At 41.5% G+C, this 14,842-nt stretch overlaps 1 protein-coding gene across 1 annotated transcript in view; it reads left to right on the top strand.

Moving 5' to 3' along the window:
• Window positions 1-14,842, top strand: part of Dnah6 (dynein axonemal heavy chain 6) — a 296,200-nt gene that overhangs the window by 264,042 nt on the left and 17,316 nt on the right. Inside the window, exons 65-71 of the mRNA XM_023702951.1 lie at window positions 1,626-1,816; window positions 4,227-4,387; window positions 7,269-7,357; window positions 8,966-9,112; window positions 11,641-11,779; window positions 12,767-12,886; window positions 14,225-14,346. Coding sequence (XP_023558719.1) covers window positions 1,626-1,816; window positions 4,227-4,387; window positions 7,269-7,357; window positions 8,966-9,112; window positions 11,641-11,779; window positions 12,767-12,886; window positions 14,225-14,346 — 969 coding nt within the window. The remainder of the gene's footprint in view (window positions 1-1,625; window positions 1,817-4,226; window positions 4,388-7,268; window positions 7,358-8,965; window positions 9,113-11,640; window positions 11,780-12,766; window positions 12,887-14,224; window positions 14,347-14,842) is intronic.

The raw sequence follows: 14,842 nt of genomic DNA, 5'->3' as shown, positions 1-14,842 counted from the left end.
AAGAAGAAAGAAAGGAAAGTACAGCCTAATGCTGCAGAAATACTTGGCTGCATAGCTTTGACTGATGAATTGATGCTTAACTTGAGAATATGTTCTATGCAAGTTGGTGTTCTGCATATTTGAAATATTTCATAAAGAAAATTGTTTCATACATGTGAGGAATTATACATGTAACCAAGTTTGCAAGAAAACTCATTTGAAACCCAGATCTCTATATAATGTTAATGACAATTTGTCTATTTGCAAGAGAAATGCTTGTTCACTGTCTGAATTCAGATGCATTTCTGGGGTGTGTTACCATTTTAGTATTTGCATAACAACTCCAAGAAACAAATTAGTGGTGCTTTGTAAATTGTCATTCATTGTAAACTGTAGGAGCACCTTTTAGCAAAGTAAAAAGCAATGAAATAGTTCATATAATCAAAATCCTTTTAAATAAAAATGTTGAAATTGATGCTATAAAGATTAAAAGGAATTATGCTCAGTCATACAGGGACACAGCTACAATGGAGCCCCAACCCCCTTGGGGTTGTTGCATGGCTGTTCCTTTTAGATCAGGCCTTTTTAAAGTGAGGTTATACTTCATGTCTCAAAAGAGACTGTACCTCATGTCCCAGGTAAAGATGAACCACAACACAGCCTCATTTCAGTGGGTAAGCACGTGAATGCTTCCTCTCAGATGGCCACTGAAGGGTCTGGCCAAGGTGATGGCCAGGGCCAGCTTGAGAAGCTTCCTCACTGCATCTCATCCCATGGGCTTTGTGACATCTGACATCATCACAAGGAGGTAGGGAGTAGAGTACAATGAAATATTTGATGGGGCCAGAGAGATGGCTCAGTGGAATAAGTGCTTCCCTGGCAAGCACAAGGGCCTGAGTTCAATCCCCAGTTCCAAAAAAAATATTGAGAAACCATATTCACACAACTTTAATTACGGTATTCTGCTGTGTTATTTTATTATTGTTACTCTCTTACTATATCTAATTAATAAATTAAACTTTCTCATAGGTATGTATATACAAAACATACTATAGGTAGGGTCTACTAGTGTCTGTGGTTTTAGGCATTCACTGGGGTCCTGGAACACATTCACAGCGGATAAGAAAGAAGTACAGCAGACAGAGTGACGAGGGACTTTCTCCTTAGCCAATAGTTCATCTTTCTCCAAAAAGTCATGAAGGTTGTGGCTGTCAGAAGATATTTCGGTATAAATCCAGGAAATTACTGAGTATAAACATACCTGTCAAGAGAGAATAAGTATAGTACAAGGGCTTGTGCTCTGGGGATTCAGGAGGCATTTATGAAAGATTCTCATCCAATGTACGTTTTTTGCTTTAGTCTAGTTTTTTACTAGCACATGTCTGCGGTACATGTTTACATTCCTGTGTGGAGTTGGTCCGTGCACCTAACACATCTCCGCTGCCTTTTCACTCCTTTCCATCCCCTCCCGCTCCACCCCAGTACTTCCTATTGTCTTTTATTTTGCCTTCTGTTTAAATTTTGGTTCCTCATACAGGAGCATCTATCTTTTTTTGCTTTTTTGTTATGATTTGCATTTCTCATATAAGAGAAACCATGAGATGTATAACATATTATTTTTAATGTCTTTTCTTTTCAACTGGCAGGTGGTTTTTGCTGTTACAGACTTTGTGATAGAAAATCTTGGAAAACAGTTTATAGAGACCCCCCCTGTGGACCTGGCTACCCTGTATCAAGACATGTCATATAGCACCCCTCTGGTGTTCATCCTGAGCACAGGCTCAGATCCCATGGGCACGTTTCAGAGGTTCGCCAGGGAAAGTGGATATGCAGAACGGTAAGGCCATACTGTATGCCTCTCAATGATTATGATTTTCCTTCAGTCCTCCCCTGTGAAACATGAATTCTTACATTCATATAGTAAATAAATAAAGCTATATTAACATTTAGCTCTATGTTGTTAAAATGAGATAAAAAAAATCATACAAGCATGTGTGACTTCATTTAAACTAAAAATGATTGCTTACTGAGTTACAGAATAATAATCAAGGAGAATAGTTGTATATCATTTAACCACATGATTTTAATGTAACTCTTTCAGTTACTTTTCTTTCATCGCTGGACAAAATACCCGACACCCAAAATTAAGGAAGAAAAGGATTATTTAGCTCTCAGTTAGCAGAAGTTTCAGTCCATACTCAGCTGGCTCCAATGCAAAGTGGCACATGAGAGAGGGCAACAGTTCATGGTGGCAGAAAACAGCAAAACAGCAAGAGCGAAAGGGAGGGGTAGCAGTAACAATGGCTACAGAGAGCAAGTCTGTCTCCCTTATGTTGCATTCAGGATATCCACTCCAGGCTTGATGTGGTAGTACTCACACCATAATCCAAGCACTGGATTATAAATTAATCACAAATTCTAGAAGTCTTCCCTATGACTCACGAGGCTTTGGGGGGACAACTAGACACAAACCATAACAGTAACCATAAAGGGATTGAAGCTGACTCCCTATACCCAGATGTAAAAAAAAAAAAAAAACCAGAACAATTTAAATGCTGTTATTAACCTCCTCTCCCCATTTAGTCTCCTGTGTTGATGCTGGCCTGGTCCCTGGTGTGGGACTTACAGAGAATGAGTAACATCATTTCTTCACTGGGAGTTCATGGTCTTGTATTACTTAAGCTTCTCCAAAGCAGCAAACCAAAGAGGAGTGTGAGTGTGAGTGTGTGTGTGTGTGTGTGCACTGCCCATCAGTATCACAAAATATCTAAGGGGGCTGGGGAGATAGCTCATGGAATAAGTGCTTCCCTAGCAAGCTCAAGCTCCTGGGTTCAATCCCTGGTACCACACACACACACACACACACACACACACACAAAAATCTGAGGAAGTTAACTGATGTATAGAGAATAGACTTATTTTGGCTCATAGTTGTGGAGATTCCTATCCAAGATTGCATGACCCATTGCTTTGGATCTTTGCTCTACAAAGGTGGCACATCACAGCAGAGCAAGCACAAAACAAAGCACTCATGTCATGAGCCAAGATGCAGAATGGAAGAAGAAAGTAGGGTGTCGCAAGTGCACACCTTCCGTGACTAAGGAGCTCCCTCCAGTTACTGCTCCTGATGGCTCCACCACCTCACTTGTTACCACAATGTGGAGAAACAGGAACTCCCATGTGCTGGTGGATGTACGGAATGACATTAGTTTGGAAAACAGTTTGATATTATACATAAGTTAAATAAATACATATTCTATCAAGCATCTGTTCCACTTCTGTGAATATACTTATAAAAAATGGAGCACACACATACCCAGAAAGGGTTTTGTTTTTGGAAACATTATGTATAGTTATCGACAACCAGAAATAATACCATCAAGAACAGAATGGATAAATTGTGGTCCAGTCACACACTAGACTATTATACAGCAATGAAAGTGAATAAGCTACAAATAACATGAATCTAACAACATGTGGATTGATATTGAATATAATTCAGAAACAACCAAAGTTAATCCGCAGTGTGAGAATTCTATATTGTTCTTGCCTTTGTGGATCAGATGGACACTGACGGGGAGGATGCAATCACGATAGATGTTTTGGCCCAGAGAGTGGAACCTGTGCACATTCATGCTGAGAGACTTTAGTAAGCCACACACAAGTATGTGTGCACTTTTCCTGTTTTTAAGATTTTTTTTTTCAAAGCTGATCTGTAGGGGAAAGGGAAATAAAAATGATTGGGTCAGAGAGAGTCAGGAGTGATATTTCTGTGAATGTCAGCAAAGTTCTCTTCTCAACCACAGATGCTTATTTGTGACCATTCATAGAGCAGTATGTCTAGTTCTTGCACTTTTCTGTATGTAAGTTACAGTAAAAATATTTTTAAGGGGCCGGGGAGATGGCTCAGTAGAATAAGCACTTACCTGGCAAGCGCAAGGGCCTGAGTTCAATCCCTGGTTCCGCCAAAAAAAAAAAAAAAAAAAAAAAAAAAAATGTTTTTAAGGGCCAGGGAGATAGCTCAGTAGAATAAGCACTTGCCTGGCAAGTGCAGGGTCCTGAGTTCAATCCCCGGCACTGCCAAAAAAAAATAGTTTTTAAGAATAAGAAAAGTATGTGCACATTGGTCCAAATTAGGATTAAAAGCTTGTGTATTGTAGGCAAGAGTTTCTCATACTTCATTTGCATTTTTCAAAATATCTGCATTCCCTTAATATAAAATAATCTTCTGTTGTTGTTCAATTCAGAGTGCAGTCAATTTCCCTGGGGCAAGGACAAGGACCCATTGCTGAGAAAATGATCAAAGACGCAATGAAATCGGGAAACTGGGTCTTTTTGCAAAACTGCCACCTTGCTGTCTCTTGGATGTTAGCGATGGAAGAACTAATTAAAACTTTCACAGATCCAAGTACGTGAAGCACATTGCATTGTCATGCTAATACTACTTAATGTAATTTTTCTTTTTTATTTGTGTGTGTGTGTGTGTGTGTGTGTGTGTGTCTGGCTCAGCCCACCCTGAGGAGGAGTGGGCTGGCACAGCATGTGGTGCTGGGGATCGAACCTCGGTCCCTCCCCTTGCCGAAGCTTGCCTAAGTAGGCGTTTTAGACCACTGAGCTGTCTCCCTGGCACCTGATGTTTCTTGTTGAATCCGCTCCTTATAGTAGTTCTTTCTAATCGCCTTACAAAAGCCCCACCTGTGAGCACAGGTGGCTCTCGGGGGACATCTAGACATAAGTAAGTTGTAACAGCCAGCTCTTTGAAGAGATTAGACAGGCTGAGGACATGAGCTGAACTCCTTGGTGGGGTTCTAGTGGCTGAAGCTCACTAAATCTTCCAGTGGGTGCTAAAACCCTCCTCTGGCCCTGGCTGTACTCATTTACAACCCAGCCATTTGAGTTCTGATATCTTTGAACCAATATAAATTAAAATAGATTTGGATAGTAAACTGAAGAGAGAAAGAAAGAAAACATGAAATCAAATTAAAAAAAAAAAAAAAACCTCTCTAGACTTGAAGCTCTAAGACCTTGGAAAAGTTTACCCGCTTCTGAGGACTGCCCTTGCCATGCCTTTTCTCTGGGCCTCAGTTTTCCCACCTATAAAATGACCACAGAGCCCCGTTGCTGAATGACATACACTATGACTTCTAAGAGTCTCTTCTAACACTAAGTTCCTGTAATGTCTATGAAAGTTAAGCTGCTTGGTGCTGGGGCCGGGGGGTTAGCTCAGCGCAGAGAGCCTGCTTAGCATGCTGAAGCCTGGAGGTTAAGTCCCTGGCACCAAAGGCAGAAACAAAAAAGACCAAAATAAATAAATAAATAAATAAATAAATAAATAAATAAATTGAAAAAATTATTTCACAATTAGATGTGGAAAAGCGTTTTTTTTTGTTGTTGTTTTGTTTTGTTTTTTGCAGGGAGGGAAGAGGGATACTTCTCTCAACCTGGTCCATTTCCACTTTTGCTTTTTGTTTTGTTTTTTGTTTTTGTTTTTTAATAAATGCAATCATCTGCCCATAAGACTGTTTGCCATTTACTTCTATGCCTGATTGCTTTTATGGTGGTCTAGAATTGCATTAGAACTGATTTTTAATTTTTTTCTATTTAATCTGGCTCATCAATTTAAATTACCAAACCAAGAAACATAAAATCAGCTTTGATCTGCTTCCACATATTCTGTAACCACTTTAGAACCTACTACGTACCTTGCACTGTCCAGGGTGCTTAGAGTATGTCAATGAATTAAAACAACCATAGAGGGCCGGAGAGATAGCTCAGCAGCCTAAGCACCTGCCTGGCAAGTGCAGGGACCTGGGTTCAGTCCCTGGTACCACATGCCGTGCAGGCCCTGCACTGAGCCAGCCACCAAAACTGGACATGGTGGTGCACACCTGTAATCCCAGTGCTGGGGAGGCCAAAACAGGAGGATCATTACGAGTCTGAGCTGTGTAGTGAGACTCTGTACCAAATAAATAAATAAAAGATTTTTTAAATAATAAAAATAAAACAACCATAGATATCTGCCTGAGTGGAAAGAAACCAGCAATGAATAAATTAGTAAACTTGTCATTTATATAGTAAAATAGAAAGTGGTAATGCTTTGGAAAAAATAAAGAATAAGGTAATGAGGAGCAGAAAGACCAGAGTGGGAGGAAGGAGGGTGACAATTTTAAATGGTGTGGCTTCACAGGCCTTTTTGAGAAAAGGACCTTTGACCAAGACAGTAAATGAGGGCCTCTCATTCCCTGGAATAATTTAGAAGCACTGTAATCAGAGGGAACAGTGGGGCAAAGGCCTAGGGAAGGAGCCAACTGGCAGGTTTGAGAAACAAAGTAATATGCACCTAAAACATGTACCAAAATAATGAGCACCATGCCGTGGAAATCATGCCTGTGTTTTCCTGTGGTGGGAACAATAATTTATTTTCTAACTTTGATATTTTGAACCGAAGAGGAACTTCGCTCTTTTTAAAGTTCTCCGTCCACTGCTCAGCAAGTAAGCGGATTGACCTACACAGTCAGCACTCTCCACGGGGTCTCCCAGTAGCCCTGCTTCCCGAGTTCCCCTTGTAATATCCCTGCCGAAGGAGCCCCCTCCCTGCTGCCTAAGGCTTTCTGAGCTTTTTCGTGTGACTTGCCTTGAAGTGGACAACTTGAAAAAAAAATGCATGAGCTACATGTACTAGTTGTAACTGTCCTCTTTTTCAAATGAAATTTTCCCCTTCTTGAAAGGGAGGTTTCTTAACATCTCATCAAATATTAATCATTGAGGGGCCAGCCAAAGAGCTCAGCAGATTAAAGCACCTGCTTAGGCAGACGCAGGGGCTGGGAGTTTGATCCCAGGGCCTGCCTTGCCGGCCCGCCCCCGGGGCACGCTGAGATGGCGATTGAGGCTGGGCGTGGTGGCATAGGCTGTAATCCCAGCAGTTGGGAGGCTGTGAACAGGAGGATCACCATGAGTCCGATCTATGCAGTGAGATCCTGTAGACCCTGTAGGCCCTGTCCTAAAACACACACACATGCACAAGTAAACAAACAAATAAATAATTGACCTGTCCTTTATTTCTTTATCCCAATGTGCCATCTTCTAGGCTGTCAAAGCTTCCTAATGCGGAGTTTTTACAGCTCTTGCTATCCCATCTTAAAATAGCTTGCCACATACTTGAAATAAATCCTGTAGGTCTTTAGACAGAGTTTACAGCGCTTTTGCTTTCCACACAAGAATAACTTATTTTAAAAAGTGCTAATACAAACTAGCATTTACTTCTGTCGTTCTGTCTCTGTTTTAAATAGATAACACTATCAAGGACACGTTCCGGCTCTTTCTGAGCTCCATGCCCAGTAGCACGTTTCCTGTTACCGTGCTCCAAAATTCTGTCAAGGTAACGTATGCACACGGTTGCGATATGAAATGACTGGTCTCGTATGTTCGCCTAAGGAGCTCGGACCCTGCATACGCAAGGTCTGTGTGGCTGGGGTGGGGGAGGGCAGAAGTCAGTGTCCTTTCAACTGACAGCAATCAAGGAAACGATTTCTCAAAACAGTGCCCGCCCTCCCACGGCCTAGTCCTGCTGGTCATTCAACTCTTTCAGCTCTGACCCTGTCTACAAGAAACGTCAAAGCATCCGGAGTGATGATAACAGATCCCTCCCAAATTAAGAGAGCATTTTGGCATTTGATAAGAAGGCTTACCACTAATGTGGCTGCTGGGTTTCAACACAAGAAGTTCCTAATATGTGAAAACAAAATGTAGTTCTTCCCTCCTGTGTCATTCATGGATATATATATATATATATATATATATATATATATTATTTAGTTCAGGGTCTACACGGTCTCACTACACAGATCAGACTCGTAGTGATCCTCCTGTTTTCAGCCTCCCAAGCGCTGGGATTACAGGCGCAGGCCACCATGCCCAGACTTAGTCGCCTCTCAGTGCACCCCAGGGGCAGGGCTGGCACAGCATGTGCAGCCAGGGATCAAACCCCAGACCTTGCACTTTACCTAAGCAGGTGCTTCAGTCTGCTGAGCTATCTGGCCAGCTCCTATATATTTTTAATTAAATTTCATTTTATTATTTCATTTTGAAAAGTAAAAGACAAAAGCAAGACCAAAACTCGGAAACAATGACAGAAACAGGGTAAGATGCAACAATACATATGTTACAGATTTTCAGAACAAGAATAGTTGATGAACAGTGGTTGATACATTATCTATTTTTGTCCTCAAATCTGTTGCTCAGAATAACAGACATAGTTATGTAAGATTGGACATATTACCGCCTGTTTTCCAGAAACCTTAAATTTTTGTTCTTGTCCCTCTTGTTTTTCTTCTTTCTTGTTTTTAATTTATTTTGAAGAGAGTATAGTTATAACTGATATGACATTAGAAATGACACACATTTAGAAGACCAGGATGACAAGTATTCAAGCATGATTTTTGTATTACACATTGCTGTCCTCAGTGTAGTTGCTTAGATCCCAGCTATCAGCACACAGTCAAGGCGAAAATCCTACACATCAGTTTGGGACCGGCCACAGCACAGCAGACAAAGTATATTTTGATATGACTTAAAAATCCAGTGGAAGGGGCCGGGGAGATGGCTCAGTAGAATAAGCGCTTGACTGGCAAACGCAAGCATCTGAGTTCAATCCCCGGTTCAGCCAAAAAAAAAAAGAAAAAGAAATCAGAAAAATCCAGTGGAAATTGTCTTAGTCTGATTTCTGGCCCAAGGTTAGAAAACTGCTTGGAAGTACCTGAGGTCTGTGCACAGATGGTTCAGCACCTGTAGGTCTCAGGACCCCTCCTGGCCCTCCTTGCCTTGGACAGTGGGCGACAGGATGTAAGGCAGGTGTGCATGTGCCGGGAAAGCCGGAGGGACTCAGCTGTGTGCATCCTCTCAGTGGCTTTGGTCCACGGGTGCTACTCGGAAACTCAGAAATCTGTATAATCACCCTGACTGTTGTATATGTTCTGTCTCAATGCAGGTCACCAATGAGCCCCCGAAAGGCCTGCGTGCAAACATCAGGCGAGCATTTACTGAAATGACACCTTCATTTTTTGAAGAAAATATACTTGGAAGAAAATGGAGACAAATAATCTTTGGCATCTGTTTCTTCCACGCCATTGTTCAGGTAGACTCAGTTCTGCTCTTTAACAGCAACCAGGAAACGTGTTGTGCTATGAATAAAATAAATAAGAAATAAATGAAAGCCGGCCAACGACACTGTGAAATGCTAAGGACCTGATTCTACACCTGAACCTAAGTTGCAAGGGGCAATCAAAATATCCAACAAAGAGGACTAGCCAGATAGCTCAGCGGGCTAAAGCGCCTGCTTAGGCACACTCACGGACCGGGGTTCAATCCCGCCGTGCCCTGCCAGCCCCACCCCCAGGGCACACTGAGCCAGCGACTGGGACTGGGCGTGACACTGTGTGCCTGTAATCCCAGCACTTGAAAGGCTGAAAACAGGAGGATCACTATGAGTCTGATATGCGTAGTGAGACCCTGTACTAAATACATTTAAAAAATCCAACAAACATTTCAATTTTTTAAATGTATTATAGTAAAAGATACATTGCCTCCATCCCTCTAAAGGCTATCCCTCGCTTCAAATGCTCTTATCCCATTGTTCTTGCCATTTTCTGAAGCAGCTCTGAAAGTCTTCTTCCCTGGGTGTCCTTACAAGGTTTAATTAAAAAATGATGGTAAATCTCGCCGCCACGTGCACCTAGTGGAGAGGCAGGCTCCCGAGCCCTGCCGCTGTGTCCTCCCCTCCTAATCCACTGCATCTGGCACCATGTGACTTCTGCTCTTCCCTGTAGTCAAAAAGACCATGAAAAGTGAATATTTTGAATCCACTGATGACACTGAAACTGCCACACAGCACAACTAATTACGTACCTCCAGAAGTAAGTCAGAAAATAGCAAAACTGATAGAACAAGCGTGATTGAAGTGGGTGCATTACGGGGGATGATCAGCAGTGTGTCTTTTACTGTAGTAAGTTGTTTAAACACTTCGCATGTTTTTCCATCACGCCGCATAAGTGTACCTCAACCTCTGATCTTCCTACATGCTTTGCCTCCGCATCTCACAGCTCCCACTCCCATGTGATCTGCCCACAGAGCACCATCACCCGGATGAGTGTGTAGCTTCGATACAACAAGCATAAAATTAGGGCCAATGAGATAGCTCAGTGGACTAAGCACCTGCTTAGGCAAGCACAGGGACTGGGTTCGATCCCCAGTACCACATGCTGCACCAGTCCAGGCGTGGTGGCACACATTTGTTATCCCAGCTCTGGGGAGGCTGAAAACAGGAGGATCACCTCAAGTCCAAGCTGCATAGTGAGACCCTGTACCAAATATGGAAAACAAACAAACAAACAAACAAAAAAAAAAAAAAAAAAAAAAACATAAAGCTGATCTCAGCCCTGCCTCCCCAGATCTGCTTCCTTCCAGGCTGTCATTCTGAAATCAGGGGTCTCATACTCTTAATCACCTAACATCAGGATTATTACACATTTATCAATTATCAATTCCTGCTTATTTTTCTTGTAGTAGTTTCACTCTGACCTGTCCCTTTAAGTGGCCTTGCCACCCTTAACAGTTCCCTCCCACCCTTTTGGAGCTTCAGCTTCTCCTGAAAGATGAGCTTCTACCCACCCACACCAGCACCCGGAAGTCCCCTCCCCTGGGTCCAGGCCTCCCTACTTTCTCTGGCATCCATCCTGTGATCTTGTACTTGAATTCAGACTCTCCAAGTACAGTACCACGTGGTGGTGTCTCCTTAAATTAGCTTCCTGGTTCTCAGCTGGATGTGATTTGCAGAGAAAGGACCAGCAAAGGAAGACTCAAAGACTAAAGATGCAAGATAGGGGGTAAACAAAAAGGTCAAGGCCTAGAAGAAATCAGAGAGATCTGGAATTAGGAGCTTCGGGTCTGGAGTTCTGGTCTGTGAAAAAAAAAAAACAGCTAGGATAAGGAGGTCGTTTAAGATTTAGTGAAATTTTGAAATCAAGAGGAGAGAACTTGGGACCAGAGCTCTGGCATGGCCATGAGTTTTTTTTGTTTGTTTGTTTGTTTGTTTTTTTGTTTTTTTTTTTTCATGAGTTTAGAACTAAGAAAATAAAATGGGATAGAGAAACAACATATAAGAAGAGAAATTTACTATGAGATGCCATGAAATAAGGACTGTGGTTATTGGTCTGTTTTGTTTTGTTTGCTTTGTCTCATCATGGAAAAGTCAGTGTGTATCCAGCATGATGTACGACATTACCAAATACCATGAACAAACTCCTTGAAATAATAGACAGGTAACCCGCTCTCCACCAGATGGACAATTACAGGGTCAAAAGATTCCATGTGTACTTTTTCTCTGTTTTGAAGGGGAAATATTTTTATTTTACCTCGAAGACAAATCTTTTGACAAATCTGCTGAATTTGCAGTAATAGCAAATTTTCTTCTGGAAATATGGGGAAGGCCAGAACTCGAGGAAGATACCCTTCCCTTGGGGGGAAAGCCTTGCTGAGGTTGAATTTCATGTCAACTGATTTTGAAGTCTGGAGGTGTCAGACTTTAATAGAAAACTTTGACTTTTCATTATTTTATAGGAGATTGTACCACATTTTAAGTCAGACTATTTTAATTTTCCATTCTAGGAAAGAAAGAAGTTTGGACCCCTTGGTTGGAATATTTGCTATGAATTTAACGACAGTGACAGGGAATGTGCTTTACTCAATCTCAACCTCTACTGCCAAGAAGGAAAGATTCCCTGGGATGCACTAATTTATATTACTGGTCAGTATACCCACAAGGCCAGGGCAGTCAGCCAAGGACCGCCAAGCTGTTGGATCCCCCCCCCGGGCCATACCAGGATGGCGCCTCTCCCCCAGTGTTTAATGGTGCTGCTGCAGACTCTCTGTGCCTTTGTGATTAAGAATATGTGACAAAGCACATCATGAAAATATTTACACATAGAAATTTGGGAAGATATTTTCCCTAAGAATAATAAAAAGGAAATTTACATACATCTTGCTACACTCAGGTACTATTTTAAGCATGTCACACAGCTGCTTGTTTAATCTTCACAATGGCCCTGACAGCTGTCAGCATCGCAGGTAAAATCCTGGGACACTACAGCAGTGAACTGTAGTGATAGATCTGGGCTTTTTCTAAGGACTCGTGTCTGCATTAGATATCATTCCAGTGCATTTACTTCCTACTTAAAACCTAGGGATGGTGAAGAAACACCCTACAGTAGCTTCTCTGTGGAAAACGAGATAGTGCACCAATACATTTTAATTCTCCCCAATTTCTGTGAGGCAAATTCTGTTTCAACTTGGGCCTGTCGTTCCTCCCGAGCCTGATGGCAGTCACTTATAAGGTATGTGTAGGGTTTGACCATTTTACTCGCTGGCCCTAACACAAGCTCTGATTCATGCAAAGTGTGTATTTGCTAGAGTTCTGATGTTAATGATGAAATAAGACTCAAAATCAATATTTTGAAGAAAAAGAACAGGAAGAAGCAATAAATATGTAAGTAGAACTCAGCAGCTTTAGTTTCTGTTACTCCAAAGAGCAAACTATTAGGATAAAGAGTACAAATACTAACTCCTTTCTAGTTTTTAAATATTGGCTTTTATTCTCTTTGGGGGCAGTGGTAGGAGAAAATGCTGATGTGCTCTTTCCACTTTTAGTAGCATATAAGCTTATGAGAACTGGGGTATGCTTACCATTTTTTTAATAAAGCAAAAAATAATGTATTTAAAAATACAAACTTCTCAGGTGAAATTACATATGGCGGAAGAGTTACCGACACGTGGGACCAGAGATGCCTTCGTACAGTCTTGAAAAGATTCTTTTCTCCTGAAACCTTAGAAGATAATTATAAATATTCTGAATCAGGTGAATGACTCTTGAATGTTACGCAAGCCCTTCCCCACCCACCGTGGCGAGTGCCTTTCAGTTTCCCTCCAGCTTTACCATTTGCGTCTGATCTGCACAAGCCAGTATCCACCCCACACTTCACACCTTCAAAGCTGCTTTGATGGTGAAAGCAGAGGCACACATATTACGCAATAGCCACTTTGAATTACTTCTGTACTGAAGTTGGCTGTGCTGTGTCAATGCATTTCAAGGTTATAGTCTGGTATATCTTGACTGTAATTAAAGAAAACTCCTGATGAGGCAAACGGAATTTAAAAAAAAAGATCTATGAATTGGCAGGAGTTTATTATGGGTCAGACCAAAGTCAGCTGAAGAATCCTGGGTGCTGATCCCCTTAGAGGGAGCAATCTGATCAGCACAAAATAGGCTCATAAAGTCCCTACCACCGAGATGTAAGAGATGATTAGATGCAATTGTACAAGGGATGATTGAAGACTATGGTGAATGTTTATTTTTTTTAATTTATTAAAGTAAAAGATGCATTACCATTAGTGGCCCTTATTTTGAACACACTTATTCCATTATTCTTGACACTTTGTGAATCAGTTCTGAAAGTCCCCTTTTGTGTCTTTATGAGATGTGATCAAAAATATCGTGAATGTTGCTACCATGTGTCATCCATTAGAAATGCAGGCTCATAACATTGTACTGTGTCTTCATCTGTTTAATTCACCAAATCTGGCACTCCAGACTTCAGGCTCTTTCTCAGGTCAAAATAGCCCTAAAAGGTAAACATTTAGAAGCAGTTCAAGACATTGAAGCAGCCACAACAAGAGACATTCACAAAAGAGGATGTACAGAACTGCTTTAGAAAGTGGCAAGAATAAGGGGCAAGGCATTTCTGAAGCAAAGAGGAGTGTTTTGAGGGGAATTAATGGTTGTGTTTGTTAGTATAAAAATTTTCTTTCCTGCCTCATATATTCTGTTATCACTGGGGAAAAATGAGTAACTCTGAATTTCAGTGTTTTGCAAGTGTGGCTTTTTGAGGAGTTAAAGAAGGTGGTTGTTTAGGGAATAAATGAGCATAAACTGGAGCCCTTACTGAGGCATAACTTTCAGCAAAGTATCCACTGGCTCTCAGAGCTTTAAACTTTCAGGAGGAGGCATCTTTCGAGGTTTGGACACTAACCTCATGTTCAAGACCTCAAGTAAAAGTAACAAAACTAGACAGAGCAATGAAGGGTTAGACATGCAATCTCTTCCCAACCACCATCTGAATGAGCCTGAGAAATGCCAACTGGGGCAGTACAAAGCCAGGCCACTTGAGATACATTTGTGTTGTGTTTTTAATAACAGGCATCTATTTTGCACCCTCTGCTGACAACCTACAAGACTTTAAGGACTACATTGAAAATCTACCTTTAATAGATGACCCAGAAATTTTCGGAATGCATGAAAATGCCAATCTTGTTTTCCAGGTATGTTACCTCTCAACCAAAAGGACATTATTTTGTCTACATAAATTCAAAATTTCAATCAGCATCCCACTAGTTCTATATTTTTTCCTCAGTACTGGAAATTGAACTCGGGACCCTGAGCTTGCCAGGCAGGCGCATTTGTCACTGAGCTATCTCCCAGGCCCTAGTTCTGTATTTATAACTGTATCTTTAAGTAAACAAGTCTCTCCTTGCCTTCAGCAATGGTTTCAATTTAGCCTGGATCTCTCCCAGAGGCCAGTCACCAGCCACCCTCTCCATCTCTGGGCCTCTATGTCATCCACAATAGACTTGTTCATAGTCGATCAAAACACAGGGATTCAGATAGTAATGCAGCCTTTTCTCTCCCTTCTTCCTTCTCCATCCCTGATGGTATGTTTGTCTCATGTTGCACCACAGCTCCTGGATCCACATGTGACTAGATCATGTTAGTACAACTGAAAATGCTCAAAGCAGACCAGTGAAAACACTACTCAGG

This window comes from Octodon degus, unplaced genomic scaffold, assembly GCF_000260255.1.
Source record: "Octodon degus isolate 3935 unplaced genomic scaffold, OctDeg1.0 scaffold00162, whole genome shotgun sequence".
NCBI lineage: Eukaryota > Metazoa > Chordata > Mammalia > Rodentia > Octodontidae > Octodon > Octodon degus.
The sequence above is the reverse complement of the archived record's forward strand: the minus strand, read 5'-3'. Positions and strand labels throughout refer to the sequence as shown.